The sequence below is a fragment of the Rhinopithecus roxellana genome, chromosome 8, assembly GCF_007565055.1.
Source record: "Rhinopithecus roxellana isolate Shanxi Qingling chromosome 8, ASM756505v1, whole genome shotgun sequence".
Lineage (NCBI taxonomy): Eukaryota > Metazoa > Chordata > Mammalia > Primates > Cercopithecidae > Rhinopithecus > Rhinopithecus roxellana.
This window is the reverse complement of record NC_044556.1, coordinates 70,848,846-70,867,970: the sequence shown is the minus strand read 5'-3', so window position 1 is coordinate 70,867,970 and position 19,125 is coordinate 70,848,846. Positions and strand designations below refer to the sequence as shown.

General features: G+C 38.0%; 1 protein-coding gene across 2 annotated transcripts in view; it reads right to left on the bottom strand.

Annotated features, from left to right (window-relative positions):
* Positions 1-19,125, bottom strand: part of INTS7 (integrator complex subunit 7) — a 101,832-nt gene that overhangs the window by 64,529 nt on the left and 18,178 nt on the right. For both annotated transcript variants that reach the window (XM_010372483.2, XM_010372484.2), the window contains 4 exons: positions 18,163-18,300; positions 13,879-13,925; positions 9,720-9,919; positions 9,108-9,230 (listed from right to left, as the gene is read on the bottom strand). In XM_010372483.2, coding sequence (XP_010370785.1) covers positions 9,108-9,230; positions 9,720-9,919; positions 13,879-13,925; positions 18,163-18,300 — 508 coding nt within the window. The remainder of the gene's footprint in view (positions 1-9,107; positions 9,231-9,719; positions 9,920-13,878; positions 13,926-18,162; positions 18,301-19,125) is intronic.

Sequence of the window (19,125 nt, the reverse complement as noted above, 5' to 3'; positions counted from 1 at the left end):
TAAAAGTTTAGAGTGATGAAAAGGGCATTCAAGTGTGCTCAAAGGACTTTTAGCAGAATTAACTTTAGACTGATAAAAATGACTATCAGTTATGTTTTCATTTCTACGATAACAACTAAAAGAATATTTAACAAGACTGTATACTTCCAGACTAGTCAAGTCAAATGGAATGGTAAGATATCAAAAATAATCAATCCAGAAAGAAACCCCCATCTCCTCCAAAGATTGAAAAGGAACAGGGGAGACACAGAGAAAACACAAAAGAAAATGGTAGATTTAAACTCAAATGTGTGATAAATCACAGTAAATCAGATGAATCAAATGCTCCATCTGAAAACGACAAAGACTGCCAGGCTGGATTAAAAATAATCCAATTAGGCCGGGAATGGTGGCTCACACCTGTAATCCCAGCACTTTGGGAGGCTGAGGTAGGTGGACTGCTTGATGTCAAGAGTTCAGGACCAGCCTGGGCAACATGATGATGATTCTCTACTAAAAATACAAAAATTAGCCGGGTGTGGTGGCATATGCCTGTAGTCCCAGCTACTTGGGACACTGAGGTGGGAGGATCGCTTGAACCCTGGAGGTGGAGGTTGCAGTGAGCCAAGACTGTACCATTGCACTCCAGCCTGGGTGACAGAGCAAAATTCTGTCACAAAAAAAAAAAATCCAATTAAATGCTGTTTATAAGAAACATGTGAAACATAAAGATATATAAAGACTGAAACTAAAAAGATGGTAAACAACCTATCATGTCAACAAATGTACAAGAAAGCTAAAGTAGTGATATTAATATCAGACGAAATAGACTAGGACAAGAGACACATTAAAGGGACCTAAAATAAGTGGAAAGATATAACATGTTCATGCACTGGAAGACAGTATTATAAAGTTACCATACAAACTGATCTTTATATTCAGTGTAATCCCAATCAAACTGTTAAATTTGACAAGCTGGTTCTGAAATTTATACAGAATTGCCAAGGACCAACAAAGTATGAGTATTCAAAATATATAAAAAGTAATTACAAATCAACAGAAAAATAGGCAAGAGACCTGAATAGCCATGTCATAAGAGAAAATCCAAATGATCAATAAACGTATTAAAAAGGTGTTCAATTTCTTTAATAATCAAGGAGTCATACATAAAAAGTACAATTTCTAAACTGGTAAAAATTTAAGTCTGATAATTCTATGTGTTGGTAAGGATGTGATCAATGGACGCCCTCATACACAGCAGGAATGTAAACTGCTTCATTGACTTTGGAAAATAGTTTGACATTATCCGTTAAAATTGAAGATACGCATTTTCTATAAGTCAGAAATTTCATTCCTAGGTATACACTCTAAAGAAATTTGCATGTGTGCACTGGGAGACAAACGGAAGCATGTTCCGCACTGTTTGCAACAGGCCCATGCTAGAAATAACCCATCAAGAGTAAATAAACTGATACATTCATACAGTGGGATACTACATTACAATTAAAGGGAAAAGACATGGATAAGTCTCACCAGTGTAACGCTGAGCAAAAGAAACAAAAAGAAAGCTAAACAGTATTCTTTAGGAATACATGTGAAGAAGGTAAAAGAAGAGCAAAGAAATTATTATCACGAAAGTCAAAATAGTGGTTTGCTTTTGGTAGGTATAAAGTTTCAATCAGGAAGGACCATGCAAGGGAAGGAGGCAGGGTTCTGTGATCCTGTAATATTCTATTTCCAGCTGGATGGAAGTTGCATGGGTTTTCACTTAGAAGTATTTAAACTATTTATACATTTTTACATACTTTTCTCACTTAAAAGTATTTAAACTATTTATACATTTTACATACTTTTCTGTATGTGTGATCTATCTCACAATAAGAAAAAAATGAGAAGGAATAATATGCTTCTCACTAATCTTTTTTTTATTATTATTATTATACTTTAAGTTCTAGGGTACATGTGCATAACGTGCAGGTTTGTTACATATGTATACATGTGCCATGTTGGTGTGCTGCACCCATCAACTCGTCAGCACCCATCAACTCGTCATTTACATCAGGCATAACTCCCAATGCAATCCCTCCCCCCTGCCCCCTACTCATGATAGGCCCCGGTGTGTGATGTTCCCCTTCCCGAGTCCAGGTGATCTCATTGTTCAGTTCCCACCTGTAAGTGAGAACATGTGGTGTTTGGTTTTCTGTTCTTGCGATAGTTTGCTGAGAATGATGGTTTCCAACTGCATCCATGTCCCTACAAAGGACACAACCTCATCCTTTTTTATGGCTGCATAGTATTCCATGGTGTATATGTGCCACATTTTCTTAATCCAGCCTGTCACTGATGGACATTTGGGTTAATTCCAAGTCTTTGCTATTGTGAATAGTGCCGCAATAAACATACGTGTGCATGTGTCTTTATAGCAGCATGATTTATAATCCTTTGGGTATATACCCAGTAATGGGATGGCTGGGTCATACGGTACTTCTAGTTCTAGATCCTTGAGGAATCGCCATACTGTTTTCCATAATGGTTGAACTAGTTTACAATCCCACCAACAGTGTAAAAGTGTTCCTATTTCTCCACATCCTCTCCAGCACCTGTTGTTTCCTGACTTTTTAATGATTGCCATTCTAACTGGTGTGAGATGGTATCTCATTGTGGTTTTGATTTGCATTTCTCTGATGGCCAGTGATGATGAGCATTTTTTCACGTGTCTGTTGGCTGTATGAATGTCTTCTTTTGACAAATGTCTGTTCATATCCTTTGCCTACTTTTTGATGGGGTTGTTTTTTTCTTGTAAATTTGTTTGAGTTCTTTGTAGGTTCTGGATATTAGCCCTTTGTCAGATGAGTAGATTGCAAACATTTTCTCCCATTCTGTAGGTTGCCTGTTCACTCTGATGGTAGTTTCTTTTGCTGTGCAGCAGCTCTTCAGTTTAATTAGATCCCAATTGTCAATTTTGGCTTTTGTTGCCGTTGTTTTTGGTGTTTTAGACATGAAGTCCTTGCCCATCCCTATGTCCTGAATGGTATTACCTAGGTTTTCTTCTAGGGTTTTTATGGTATTAGGTCTAACATTTAAGTCTCTAATCCATCTTGAATTAATTTTCATATAAGGAGTAAGGAAAGGATCCAGTTTCAGCTTTCTACTTATGGCTAGCCAATTTTCCCAGCACCATTTATTAAATAGGGAATATTTTCCCCATTTCTTGTTTTTCTCAGGTTTGTCAAAGATCAGATGGCTGTAGATGTGTGGTATCATTTCTGAGGACTCTGTTCTGTTCCACTGGTCTATATCTCTGTTTTGGTACCAGTACCATGCTGTTTTGGTTACTATAGCCTTGTAGTACAGTTTGAAGTCAGATAGCGTGATGCCTCCAGCTTTGTCCTTTTGACTTAGGATTGTCTTGGCAATGCGGGCTCTTTAAAGTTCCATATGAACTTTAAAGCAGTTTTTTCCAATTCTGTGAAGAAACTCATTGGTAGCTTGATGAGGATGGCATTGAATCTATAAATAACCTTGGGCAGTATGGCCATTTTCACGATATTGATTCTTCCTATCCATGAGCATGGTATGTTCTTCCATTTGTTTGTGTCCTCTTTTATTTCACTGAGCAGTGGTTTGTAGTTCTCCTTGAAGAGGTCCTTTATATCCCTTGTAAGTTGGATTCCTAGGTATTTTATTCTCTTTGAAGCAATTGTGAATGGAAGTTCATTCATGATTTGACTCTCCATTTGTCTGTTACTGGTGTATAAGAATGCTTGTGATTTTTGCACATTAATTTTGTATCCTGAGACTTTGCTGAAGTTGCTTATCAGCTTAAGGAGATTTTGGGCTGAGACAATGGGGTTTTCTAAATATACAATCATGTCATCTGCAAACAGGGACAATTCCACTTCTTCTTTTCCTAATTGAATATGCTTTATTTCTTTCTCTTGCCTGATTGACCTAGCCAGAACTTCCAACACTATGCTGAATAGAAGTGGTGAGAGAGGGCATCCCTGTCTTGTGCCAGTTTTCAAAGGGAATTTTTCCAGTTTTTGCCCATTCAGTATGATATTGGCTGTGGGTCTGTCATAAATAGCTCTTATTATTTTAAGACACGTTCCATCAATACTGAATTTATTGAGCGTTTTTAGCATGAAGGGCTGTTGAATTATGTCAAAGGCCTTTTCTGCATCTGTTGAGATAATCATGTGGTTTTTGTCTTTGGTTCTGTTTATATGCTGGATTACATTTATTGATTTGCATATGTTGAACCAGCCTTGCATCCCAGGGATGAAGCCCACTTGATCATGGTGGATAAGCTTTTGGATGTGTTGCTGGATTCGGTTTGCCAGTATTTTATTGAGGATTTTTGCATCGATGTTCATCAGGGATATTGGTCTAAAATTCTCTTGTTTTGTTGTGTCTCTGCCAGGCTTTGGTATCAGGATGATGTTGGCCTCGTAAAATGAGTTAGGGAGGATTCCCTCTTTTTCTATTGATTGGAATAGTTTCAGAAGGAATGGTACCAGCTCCTCCTTGTACCTCTGGTAGAATTCAGCTGTGAATCCATCTGGTCCTGGACTTTTTTTGGTTGGTAGGCTATTAATTATTGCCTCAATTTCAGAGCCTGCTATTGGTCTATTCAGGGATTCAACTTCTTCCTGGTTTAGTCTTGGGAGAGTGTAAGTGTCCAGGAAATTATCCATTTCTTCTAGATTTTCTAGTTGATTTGCGTAGAGGTGTTTATAGTATTCTCTGATGGTAGTTTGTATTTCTGTGGGGTCGGTGGTAATATCCCCTTTATCATTTTTTATTGCGTCTATTTGATTCTTCTCTCTTTTCTTCTTTGTTAGTCTTGCTAGCGGTCTATCAATTTTGTTGATCTTTTCAAAAAACCAACTCCTGGATTCATTGATTTTTTGGAGGGTTTTTTGTGTCTCTATCTCCTTCAGTTCTGCTCTGATCTTAGTTATTTCTTGCCTTCTGCTAGCTTTTGAATGTGTTTGCTCTTGCTTCTCTAGTTCTTTCAATTGTGATGCTAGAGTGTCAATTTTAGATCTTTGCAGCTTTCTCTTGTGGGCATTTAGTGCTATAAATTTCCCTCTACACACTGCTTTAAATGTGTCCCAGATATTCTGGTATGTTGTATCTCTGTTCTCACTGGTTTCAAAGAACATCTTTATTTCTGCCTTCATTTCATTATGTACCCAGTAGTCATTCAGGAGCAGGTTATTCAGTTTCCATGTAGTTGAGCGGTTTTGATTGAGTTTCTTAGTCCTGAGTTCTAGTTTGATTGCACTGTGGTCTGAGAGACAGTTTGTTATAATTTCTGTTCTTGTACATTTGCTGAGGAGTGCTTTACTTCCAACTATGTGGTCAATTTTGGAATAAGTGTGATATGGTGCTGAGAAGAATGTATATTCTGTTGATTTGGGATGGAGAGTTCTGTAGATGTCTATTAGGTCTGCTTGCTGCAGAGATGAGTTCAATTCCTGGATATCCTTGTTAACTTTCTGTCTCGTTGATCTGTCTAATGTTGACAGTGGGGTGTTGAAGTCTCCCATTATTATTGTATGGGAGTCTAAGTCTCTTTGTAAGTCTCTAAGGACTTGCTTTATTATGAATCTGGGTGTTCCTGTATTGGGTGCATATATATTTAGAATCGTTAGCTCTTCCTGTTGAATTGATCCCTTTACCACTATGTAAAGGCCTTCTTTGTCTCTTTTGATCTTTGATGGTTTAAAGTCTGTTTTATCCGAGACTAGGATTGCAACCCCTGCTTTTTTTTTGTTCTCCGTTTGCTTGGTAGATCCTCCCCCATCCCTTTATTTTGAGCCTATGTATGTCTCTGCATGTGAGATGGGTCTCCTGAATACAGCAAACTGATGGGTCTTGACTCTTTATCCAGTTTGCCAGTCTGTGTCTTTTAATTGGACCATTTAGTCCATTTACATTTAAGGTTAATATTGTTATGTGTGAACTTGATCCTACCATTATGATATTAACTGGTTATTTTGCTCGTTAATTGATGCAGTTTCTTCCTAGCCTCGATGGTCTTTACATTTTGGCATGTTTTTGCAATGGCTGGTACTGGTTGTCCCTTTCCATGTTTAGTGCTTCCTTCAGGGACTCTTGTAAGGCAGGCCTGGTGGTGACAAAATCTCTAAGCATTTGCTTATCTGTAAAGGATGTTATTTCTCCTTCACTTATGAAACTTAGTTTGGCTGGATATGAAATTCTGGGTTGAAAATTCTTTTCTTTAAGAATGTTGAATATTGGCCCCCACTCTCTTCTGGCTTGTAGAGTTTCTGCCGAGAGATCTGCTGTTAGTCTGATGGGCTTCCCTTTGTGGGTAACCCGACCTTTCTTTCTGGCTGAGCTTAAGACTTTTTCCTTCATTTCAACTTTGGTGAATCTGGCAATTATGTGTCTTGGAGTTGCTCTTCTCGAGGAGTATCTTTGTGGCATTCTCTGTATTTCCTGAATTTGAATGTTGGCCTGCCCTACTAGGTTGGGGAAGTTCTCCTGGATGATATCCTGAAGAGTGTTTTCCAACTTGGTTCCATTTTCCCCCTCACTTTCAGGCACCCCAATCAGACACAGATTTGGTCTTTTTACATAATCCCATACTTCTTGCAGGCTTTGTTCATTTCTTTTTCTTCTTTTTTCTTTACATTTCTCTTCTCGCTTCATTTCATTCATTTGATCCTCAATCGCTGATACTCTTTCTTCCAGTTGATCAAGTTGGTTACTGAAGCTTGTGCATTTGTCACGTATTTCTCGTGTCATGGTTTTCATCTCTGTCAGTTTGTTTATGGCCTTCTCTGCATTAATTATTCTAGTTATCAATTCTTCCACTTTTTTTTCAAGATTTTTAGTGGCTTTGCACTGGGTACGTAATTCCTCCTTTAGCTCTGAGAAGTTTGATGGACTGAAGCCTTCTTCTCTCATCTCGTCAGTCATTCTCCGTCCAGCTTTGATCCGTTGCTGGCGATGAGCTGCATTCCTTTGCAGGGGGAGATGCGCTCTGATTTTTTGAATTTCCAGCTTTTCTGCCCTGCTTTTTCCCCATCTTTGTGGTTTTATCTGCCTCTGGTCTTTGATGATGGTGACATGCTGATGGGGTTTTGGTGTGGGTGTCCTTCCTGTTTGTTAGTTTTCCTTCTAACAGTCAGGACCCTTAGCTGTAGGTCTGTTGGAGATTGCTTGAGTTCCACTCCAAACCCTGTTTGCCTGGGTATCAGCAGCAGAGGCTGCAGAAGATAGAATATTGCTGAACAGCAAGTGTACCTGTCTGATTCTTGCTTTGGAAGCTTCCTCTCAGGGGTGTACTCCTCCGTGTGAGGTGTGGGGTGTCAGTCTGCCCCTAGTGGGGGATGTCTCCCAGTTAGGCTACTCAGGGGTCAGGGACCCACTTGAGCAGGCAGTCTGTCCCTTCTCAGATCTCAACCTCCGTGATGGGAGATCCACTGCTCTCTTCAAAGCTGTCAGACAGAGTCGTTTGCGTCTGCAGAGGTTTCTGCTGCTTTTTTGTTGTTGTTGTTGTTGTTTAGCTGTGCCCTGTCCCCAGAGGTGGAGTCTACAGAGACAGGCAGGCCTCCTTGAGCTGCTGTGAGCTCCACCCAGTTTGAGCTTCCCAGCGGCTTTGTTTACCTACTTAAGCCTCAGCAATGGCGGGCGCCCCTCCCCCAGCCCCGCTGCTGCCTTGCCATTAGATCAGACTGCTGTGCTAGCAATGAGGGAAGCTCCGTGGGCGTGGGACCCTCCCAGGCAGGTGTGGGATATAATCTCCTGGTGTGCCCGTTTGCTAAGACCCTTGGTAAAGCGCAGTATTGGGGTGGGAGTTACCCGATTTTCCAGGTATTGTGTGTCTCAGTTCCCCTGGCTAGGAAAAGGGATTCCCTTTCCCCTTGCGCTTCCCAGGTGAGGCGATGCCTCGTCTCACTGGTCGGGCTGCAGCAGCTGACCAGCACCGATTGTCTGGCACTCCCTAGTGAGATGAACCCAGTACCTCAGTTGAAAATGCAGAAATCACTTGTCTTCTGTGTCCCTCGCGCTGGGAGCTGGAGACTGGAACTATTCCTATTCGGCCATCTTGCTCCAACCACTGATCTTTCTAAATAACCGGGTTTGGTTCTTTATACAAATTCTCTAAAATGACTAAAGTGGCTGGGTACATTCTCTTCTTGGAAAGATAGCATTATTTAGTAGAAAAAGCAGTAGGACTAGGGATCAGAGGACAGAAGCTCTCTTAATTAAATTCTTAATTTACTTCTCTTAAGATGCTCTCTTAAGCATATTAAGTCTCTCTGAACCCTAAGTGCCTATCTATGAAATGCAGATTTAACAACTGTCCTTATCTTGGGATATCTGTGACCATCAAATCATAATATAGTAAATTAAAAGATGTTTAGAAAACTGCAAACAAACAAACAGAAAAACAAACACAGCAGTTTAGTTTTAATAATCTGAAATTCAAAGATTTTTGATCCACTGGAGTCATGATGATGCTAAGAGATAAAAACTTCCATTCCATTTTAAATAGCATTATTTGCAAAATGGTGTGTCTCTACTGTAATGGGTAAACAGGGTTCTATTTTGAGAAAAAAATAAATATAAAATATTAATTTAACCTAACAGATGGTAATAGATGGTGTCAAAGATGTCACATTAGAAGTCTAAAGAGTGAGATCTGCTCTTCTGTTTACAAAAGAAGACTTAAGAATGTCTTCGGCTCTCCATGGAGAAACATACTTCCCCAGTTGCCCATCCAGCCCCATCTCCATTACAGATAACAGTTAGCCCCTAAATTTTTCTCTCCAAATTGACTGAAAAATACAAGAATAAAAAAACCAATGTAATTGGGCTTCTCAATTAGCCTTAGTGCTACTATGGGAAAATGAACAAGCAACTGAGTGGCAAGTTTCATTGACTAAAACAAACACTGAAGTATAGAAGTTTTATATATTTATTGTGCCACTTATAAAATAACTTCTGCCACAAACATCAACAATGCTTTAGAAGTTTTTCATATTCAACCACTTAGATGACAAAGACAATATAAAAATGCAAAACATTTTACTATATTGTAATGTTATATTATTTTTTCTATATAAAATGTTACAAGTTCTACATACCTGAATATTCTCCCTACTCCAAGTATGTGGTGTTTTACCAGCAAGTAATTTCAGATCTTGAATAGTAAGTCTCTTTACTGCCTTCCTGGGATCATTCTTCAAATACTGCAACAGAAGCTGAATCTATAAAGGAAATAAGTCACTCCATAAACAATACTGTAACTGAAATGATCATTAGAAATGCAGTGTAGTTTAGTGAAACTTATAAAGGGACAGGACTCACTTCAAATCAGAGCCCTATCACTCATTAGCTACGTGCCCACATTTGGACCTCTTTCTCCATGTTTGTAAAATACTACCATTTAACTTTAAAGTTTTAGCACAGGACCTGGCATTTAACAGATACTCAATCCTTTCTATCTTTTTTTTTTTTTTTAATATGGCCAGCTTCACAGCCAGCCATGTACCCCACAACATCTCATTTTCCTCAAGGGCTCCCAACAATCAGTACTGTGAACAGAGAGAATAAAAAAGCAAGCAAAAGGAAATTAATCTGACCTTTATTACAGAAAAGAACCTTAATGTCCTCAAGACTTATGGGCCACTTTCTTATTTCTAATCATATATTTAAGTTCACCAGAGAACAGGCAGTTTAAAGAAAATCGAAATTACCTGCTTAGGTGTATCAACCAAAGATGAAGCTGCAAGTAGAGTGAAAGTGTGCAAAGACACAATCACCATTTTGGTGGACGGATAGGATGTGACCAGCTGTTGTAAAAGCTGACGAGCACTGGAAGCCAAGATTGCATCATGGTGCATGTGCTGTAGGATGGGTATCAATTTTAGCTTCAAGTCTACTGGTGTCGCTAAACCTAGACACAAAAATAATTCTCAAGGTATTTGTGATCATCATCCTTAAAAATATTCCAGATTAAAAAGCTGTGACTCAATTAGCAAAATTGCACTTGAAAAACACAGTATACTAATATTATATTTGTAACATTAAAGATTATACTAGAACCAATCAATAAATTCAGTTTTTCCAAAGTATTTATCTTGACATTAACTTTTCAATGATTATAAAACTACATGCTGATAATAAAAACTGTCTTCAAAAAGCACAGTAGAAACAAAGTCATATTTGCTGCCTATTTCCTCTCATTATCATAGTAAAAAAACTATACATACACATATACATATATATATACACACACACAAACACACACACTTGATGGCTACAGTCTGATTATACTTATGATTTTAATTATGTCCTTCAACAACTAAATCAGAATCAGGATGTGAATAAACTGTGTGTAGAACAGTTTTGAAATCCTCTGACCTTTGTGTAGTAAATGCCTTTCTTTATTGCATACACAACTGGGTCCACGAAGACTAACCCTAATTCACGTTTTCCTGTCAACAGTGGAGTGAAACCAACAAATCTTTTCTTCTATGGCATGGCTTTGTGGTAATGGTGAACACAAATTTCTCAGTCATAATGTATGACCACATACATGCCACAAGCTAATTATACTCTGCATATCGCTGGTTTTTCCATTGTGATACAATTGTGGGTATGAACGTAAGACAGCACTTCAACGTCCAACAGTTGCCTACATCAACAAACTCCATTGCTAGATGGCCTCTACTTGGTTTTGCCAGAGGGAAAAGAATGAGATCAGAGTATTCCCTGCTTTCCTCTCTGCAGGGTCACGTCATGCTCATGTTGTTATTATTTTGTTCCTTAAGGTTCTGAATGCACTTGACACTGCTGACCATTCTATCTTTGAAACTCTCTCCTAATGGCTTTGGCTCTTCCACTCTTACTGTTTTCTGACCTCTTTCTCTGGCTGTTCCTTCTTAACCTCCTTTGCAGTCTCCTCGTCTGTCTACACTTTAATTTCTGATATTCCCATAGGTTGGTAATAAATTCTCTTCTCATTCTATGTGCTTTCCCTGAGTGAGTTGATATAATCCCATGGTTTCCCTTATCAGCTAAATGTGAAAGGTTGCCACCCACCCGTCCTCCTGCCCAGGACATCAGATGCATGTATCTCATTACCTTCTGGTCATCTGCACTAGGAGGTCTCAGAAGAATTTTGTATTAATAGGGCCCAAAGAGAACTGATCTTCACCTTGAAACTGCCCCTCCAAAAATACTCCTGTCTCAGTAAATGACATCATTATAACTCCTTAGACCCTGGAGTCTTTCTTAATTAATGAAAGTAGGATTCTCTCACATCCCATCTCCAAATGTATTAGCAAATCTTATTGGTTCTATCTTCAAAATAAAACCCAAAACTAACTCTTTCTACCTCCGTTGTTACCATGCCGATCCACTTCCACTACCATCTCTTTACTTAATTATAGAAAGTCTCCTAAGTATTCTCCCTACTTAGGCCTTTCCCCATGGCAGACTCCACTCTCATATCCCCTCCTTTCCTCCACTGCAAGTTTATTCTCAACCTAGTACTCAGAGGGATCTTAGTGCTTACAGGCATCTTTACTAAAGATTTAGTGAGGCTCAGAGATTTTACTTGGCAGAAACACAAGTGGCTTAAAACCAAATGTCAGGATACTCTGTTCCTAAAACTCCTCTTCCATTTCCATGTCTTGGGTTCCAATTTTCCTCCACTTTTCCTCCACCCACACTCCTATGTTTTCCTCTGCCTCTCTCTTCTCCTAATTCCTGTTCTTTTAGATTTTTCTAAGATAAAATTTAAGGAACAATAAAGTAATGAATCTTAAGTGTACAGATTAATGAATTTCTACATATGTACATTCCCATATAACTACCATCAGATACACAGAATACTCCAGCATCCTAGAAGGCTCACCTGTATAGCTCTCATCAATTCCCTTGCTATCTGCCCTCTGAGTTTAACCAATGGAGAGCCCAGCAGGAGTTGCAGAGAATGAGGTCACAGTATTTATTCCCTGGTTCTCTCACAGAAGGGTCACATCATGCTCCTGGAGGTTAGTTTCTTAAAGTGGCCCTCCTGACATGACTCCAAGTTTCTAGTAACCCCTCTTTAACCTATACTGTTAGAGGTGTGGTAACAGCTATTACAGGCTCAAAAACTACATTATCCCCTATAGTATACCCTGGCCATGCCTTTGTGAATGGCCCCTTTATTACAACTTCCTTGAGTTATCTTAATTCAAATGTGCCACCTGTTTCCTGCTGAGATCTTGTCTGATATAGCAGGCAATTGATAAAATCCTGGTCAATGAATAAGTGATGCTTCCTTCTAATGTCATAAGGATACCTTTCTGCAGGAAAGCCCTTTTGCTAATGATGGAAGAAAAAAGACAAAGGAATAAAGGGGAAAACAACAAAGCTCATTCACTGTAGCTTGGTCTTTAAGTGATTTTTATTATTTACGCAAGTGAGCAAGTTCTCTTTCATTTTAATTTGAAGGACAATTTAAATGCATGCAAAATATAACTACACTAAGAAATTCATGTCTTAGAAAGGCACGATAGCATAGTGGTTAAAAGCGTGGGCCTCAAAGCCAAACTGCAAGTTATCAGCTTTTTGACTGTGAACCAATCATTCAGCTTAAGTGTGGCTCCATTACCTTTCCTGTAAAACGAACATAATAGTATTACCTATCCAAGGCTGCCACGTTGCACAATTCAAAAGAATGCTCTTTATAAGAATATAAACAAAGTGGTGTTCTCTAGAGTCATGCAATGCTATAGCCCAAGAGCTCCCTTTTATGACTGCTAGGATAAATTAGGGGTAAGACAAGGGTATTAACCCTATGGGAGTTCTTGGGCTCCCATAATGACTGCTATAAGGATAAATAGGGTTAATACACATGACTCATGGTATAAAAGAAGAGATTGGAAAACCAGAGCTTTGTAATCTATGGTAAGGAATCTGGATTTGATTCTAACTGCAACTGGGAGACACTGGAAGGACATTAGCAGAGAGTTCCAGAGCTCCTAATAACATTACTGTCTCTCAGACAGACCAGTCTTCCCTAAACTAATCATGCACCCCATAAGTATGCTTTGGTGAATGATGGACCACATGACAGATGGTGGTCCCATAAGATTATAATGGAGCTGAAAAATTCCGAGTAACTTCAGAGATCCTGTAGTCACTGTAACACCACAGTGCAATATATTACCTTTTCTACCTCAGATATACAAATACTTATCATTTTGTTACAATTGCCTATGGTATTCAGCATAGTTACATGCTGCATAGGCTTACAGCCTAGGAGCAATAGGCTATACCATACAGCCTAAGTGTATAGGAGGCTATACCATTTAGGTTTATGTAAGTACACTCTATGAAGTTCAAACAACAAAACTGCCTAAGGACACATTTCTCACACAGGATCCCCATTGTTAAGCAATGCAGGACTATATCAGCATGGCTCACTCCTTTTTCTCCTTCATGTCTCACTCAAATATCACTTCATCAGAGATCGTCTCTGATCAATATATACAAGAAAGTCCCTTCTCTGATCAATATATATAAAATAGATAAGTCCCTTCTCTCCCCCCACCGACTTACTTTTGAGACTCTCTATCCTTCTTCTCTCACTTCTTCACCATAGCACCAGAAATGTCACATGCACATTTGTCTATCCCCACACACCCCACCCCTGACCAAGGTGTAGGTTAGATGGGGGTAAGGACTTTGTTTTGCTCACTCCTGTATCCTCAGCGTTTGTAACAGTGTGGGCACATAGAAGATACTTAATAAATATTATTTGAATGTATGGTGACTAGCAAATAATAAGTACTTAATTAGTGTTAGCAACTATTATAAATCTCATAAAGTCACTCATAATACTAAATGAAGAATACATACCTTGAATCATTTCACTGATTTTGTTACAGATTCCTACAGCAAAATCCCTTTGGGAAAAGAGAACAGAAAAAACTTTAAAACCAAAAAATTACACTTGCTTATATTTTCTAAGGACTTAAAAGAAATAAAACAGAAGAAATCCAATATTCCAAACTGCAACTAACATTCCAAGGTCAGGTGCTCGGATTAGGGGAGGTGGTAAGAAACACAACTAAAACAAAAACTCGAGCAACCAAATGGGCTATGCCAACACTGCTCTAAAGCAGCTCACTTAGGCCATTATCACAATACAGTGTTATTTTTTCATAACACTAACAAGCATCTGAAATTATTTTGTGTTTATATAACAATAGGGCCTGACCTTTTTCACCTCTATATTTCTGGTACTTAGAAAAGTGTCTGAACATGGTGGATATTCAGTAAGTATTTCTTTAATAACCATATAAAGACTTCTTATAACAACTTGAAATTTAAAAATCAGTTACATACCTTTAGGGCCAAGAAACTGCAAACCAGGAGACTGCAGGCTTTTTGTGTGTAATAATATTTTTAAAATTATTTTTAAAATAACCTTTTAAAAATTCTTAATGTCAACATTTAAATATAGTGAGCCCAAATCGAATAATCTGGTTGTTCAGATTATCCCCTCTCCTTTGCCAAAAATTGAGACCTGAGCACTGGGCATCCATTCCCACACTGTTAACAACAGGCTGGTGCCACGGGGCACTTTAGATGGAGCGGATGTGCTTCAGTTCACCACAGATGCCACTAGGGGACACTGCTCTCACTGACAATGTTCACCTGGCCCCTGAAAGCATCTGAGCTTGTAACTCCTGCTTTGTGACCCAGAGACTAGCAATTTAAAATTTTCTGGTTTAGAATAAAACAGATGTGACGGTAGGAGACAGGGGAAGAACAGGATTAAATAAATTCTGAAAGTCTTATTTGGCTTGTTACTCTGATTTAATATCCAAAACCGATCAATATAGACACTAGAAAAAAAATCCATCAGCACTGACCGAGATATGTGATCTCAAGCCAGGTCATTATTTCTGGGAGAAGACATGAACACTGATCTCAAAAATATAAATCTTGTCAGCTGGTCACAGTAGCTCACACCTGTAATCCTAGAAATTTGGGAGGCTGAGGTGAGAGGATCACTTGGGTCCAGGAGTTCGAGGCTGCAGTGTGCCATGATTGCACCACCGCATTCCAGCCTAGGTGACAAGAGACTCATTTGGTATTTTTTAATATAACAAATTACAAGTTATCACATTAAAGCATGGTATATTAAAAACTGTTTCTACATAAACTGCTAATTTAGATGTTTAATCATCATTTCCACAAGTAAAGAATTGCTGTTTCTCTTACTTGGTCTTAATCATTTTCCAAAACCAGTAATTACACAGACTGAAATAAAATTAGCTTCTAATAAGAACACAAGAGAAAAACTGAACTAAAAGTGATTCTCATATATAAAATTTAATCACTAAATTACAAATTTATCATCCAAATTTAGAAACTAAATTTAGAAAACTATTTTTGGAAGCACTGGAAGTACATATTTAATCGGACAGACTATGAAGCACTGACACCTTGGCAGTGGTAATCAGATGATAATTATTCACTAGGCACAACTCCTAATCAGTAAAAGTACAGTCATGTACAGCATAACAACGTCTTGGTCAACAACAAACCACATATATGACAGCGGCCTCAAGAGATTATAACAGAGCTGAAAAATTCATATTGGCCAGAGATGTCTTGATGTCCGACCCTGTGTAGGTCTAGGTTAACGTATGTGTCCCTGTGTGTTTTCTTTGAGGGGGTCTCACTATGTTGCCTAGGCTGGTCTTGAACTCCTGAGCTCAAGCGGATACCCCGACCTCAGCCTCTCAATTATAGGCTGGAATTACAGGTGTGAGACACTGTGCCCAGTTACGTCTTAATTTTAACAAAAAAAGCTTACAGAATAAGGATATAAAGAAATTATGTTTATACAGCTACATGTTTGTATTTTAAGCTAAGTGTTATTATGAAAGAGTCAAAAAGTTAAAAGAAATTAAGACTGTATAAAGTTAAAAAGTTATAGTAAGTTAAAGCTAATTTATTATTGAAGGAAGAAAAACTTCAAAAATAAATTTAGCGAAGCCTAAGTGTACAGTGTCCAGGAAGTCAACAGTAGTAATACAGTAATGTTCTAGGCTTTCACTTTCATTTACCACTCACTCACTGATCACCCAGAGCAAATTCCAGTCCTGCAAGCTCCATTCATGGTAAGTGCCCTATACAGGAATACCATTTTTATCTTTTATGCCACATTTTTACTGAGCCTTTTCTATGTGTAGATATACAAATACTTACCACTGTGTTCCAATTGCCTACAGTATTCAGCATAGAAACATGCTATACAGGTTTACAGCCTGGGGGCAACAGGTTATATACCATATAACCTAGGTGTATATTAGGTTATACCATCTAGATTTGTGTAAGCCCTCTATGATGTTTGCACAACGATGAAATTGCCTAACAATGCATTTCTCAGAATGTAACCTCATAGTTAAGAGACATGTGACTGAAATTTTTACAAGTCCTCTCAATACCAATGACTCTCAATGAGGAAAAAAATGCTTATTTTCAAAGGGACAAAAAGGACTCTACTTATTCAGATATTTCTGATCATCAATTACTGCCACATCTATTTATTAATTTTGATCCATGAAATTAAAAACTATATGCTTTCTATTATCTACTTTTTCAATAAGAATTCCTGGAACTCTGAAGGTTTGATAAGAATAGCTGAAGGGGCCAGGCACAGTGGCTCACGCCTATAATTCCAGAACTTTGGGAGGTCAAGGCAGGTGGATCACCTGAGGTCAGGAGTTCAAGACCAGCCTGGCCAACATGCTGAAACCCCATCTCTACTAAAAATACAAAAGTTAGCTAGGCATGGTGGCAGGCGCCTATAATCCCAGCTACTTGGGAGGCTGAGGCAGAAGAATTGCTTGAACCCGGGAGGCGGAGGTTACTGTGAGCTGAGATTGTGCCACCGTACTCCAGCCTGGGTGACAAGAGCGAAACTCCATCTCAAAAAACAAAACAAAACAAAAGCTGAAGAGAAAGGTATGCAAATACTAATTTTTTTAATGTTAAAAAAAATTTATTATTCACCTGGTTATAAAACTGGAACTTGTTCATGCCAAGATATAGAGAAATGTATAAAAAGAAAACAAAAATTATATACCATCTTACCACTCAGAGACAAGATTTTTATATATATCCTTCCAGTCTTTTTTTCTATTGCATAAATACAAATAGTAGGCCTTTTCTTCTTTTTCAACAAACCTATTATATTACATAAGTTATTAGGGTTTTTTTTTTAAACAAACCTGTCATATTACATAACCTATTATGTAAACTGCTTCCAAATATGTTTCTAGAAACATTTAAGTTGTTACCGTATTCTACTGTATGATCATAATTTATCTAAGCTCAATGGCAGAAATTTAGGTTGCTTCTCATTTCTTTTGTTGTTACAAGTAACACTACACCTAGCATCCATATAAATAATTATCAGTACATATTGCTGGTATCTTAGGATAAATTTTGGAAGTGAATTTCCTGGGTCAAAGGGCTGTACCTGTTTAAGGCTTTTCATACATATGACCAAAACGCTCCCCAGAAGGCAATGCTACTTTTCCTGTCAGTCAGGGGGATATTATGTTTTATTTTACAGAAGAGAAACAAGCCAATCAAACATAGTAATAAAACCATGGTCAACATTTAATCCTCCCGCCCCCCCCTCCAAAAAATACTGTTCTGTAAAACAAGTGTAGGACATGACATTCTGAATAGGTTAAAATTGGTTTTAATTCAAGTTATTGTCTTTGCCAAACTGTGGACAGCTCTAATGCAAAACAAATTAACATTAGAAGACAGTGAGTAAGCATTTTAGTATTACAGATGTATATGTCTGAGAGAAGCTCCTCAGTGAATAAAGCCTCTGCTACCCAATGAAGCCTTCCCCAACTAATCTACGCTGATCCTGTCCTTCTGGAAACTCATTTCATTTACACAATTAATGCCAACATTTGTACTTACATTTTCTATTTTATGAATTTAAGTCTTGTTTCCCCAGTGTAAGGTAAACCTTCTTGGAAAATATACCTTGTCATTTACACTTTCCTGTATCTCTTAGTGTTTATATAAGTTGATCAGTTTTTCCTTCAAAAACTTTTCTTGGAAAGCCAAACTACTAAAAGGGATGTACTTCTGTATGCTTACTTTGACTGTGCAGAGAAGTTTGCAGCAGCAAAAACAGCAGCTTCAACTTCTACATTATCATGTGAATCTAAACTCTGACGAATACTGTGATGAGCATTCTTCCTCTCAGGAATTATTGATGCCAGACTTCCCAACATCCTACAGAAATAGAGAAACCCAAGAATATCGGGCATATGATAAAGTCAAGGTCAGAAAAGGAAGAGGCCAGGCAAAGCCAGATTATCAAAACTAAAGTTTATAGGTAATTCCATGTAACTCTGGTTAAGAAAGCATAACTTTAGAAATCCATGACTCAAATTTTAAACACTTTTACATATTTCAATATGTCAGAAAAATTAAGATGGCTTATCTAAAAAGCAAAATTTGTAACAATCACCTTGAAGTACATTCCAGGTACCAAACAGCCCAGAAAGGAAACCTCTGAATTATTAAAGCATCAGAATATCAATTTTCCAATGTTGCATAAAGAAGTCCATTTCAGCAAAGCATTAAGAATACTACATTTTTGCTGTTAAGCAGATACACAAAGTAAAAAAAAGTAAGATCTCCCAATCTTTTTTTTCCCACATCAGTAAATATTGGTATGATGATTTTCAAATGTCCTCAAGATCAAGAAAGGAGTGGTTGAGTACACCGCTGGGGCTCATGCCAGAATCAACAACGGTGCAGAAGGTAAAGCTTGGAAAACAGTCTGCTTCATAATAAAATTACACACTTAGAAAGGAAAAAAATCTATTGTTTGTGATATAAACAACAGAAAGTAGTTTGAAAAATCCTTTCAGTAGCAAGGCATAAATTTTAGAAATTTGCAAAACACTGCAGTAAACAAAACCTACAATGTTCCTACAATGACAACCTTTTTCAAAGTCAACATCCTAAATAACCTTCCAATGTGACATGTAATCACCTAATTATTCCCTGTAATTACACTCAATTAATTAGTACTGTTTCTAGTACTATTAA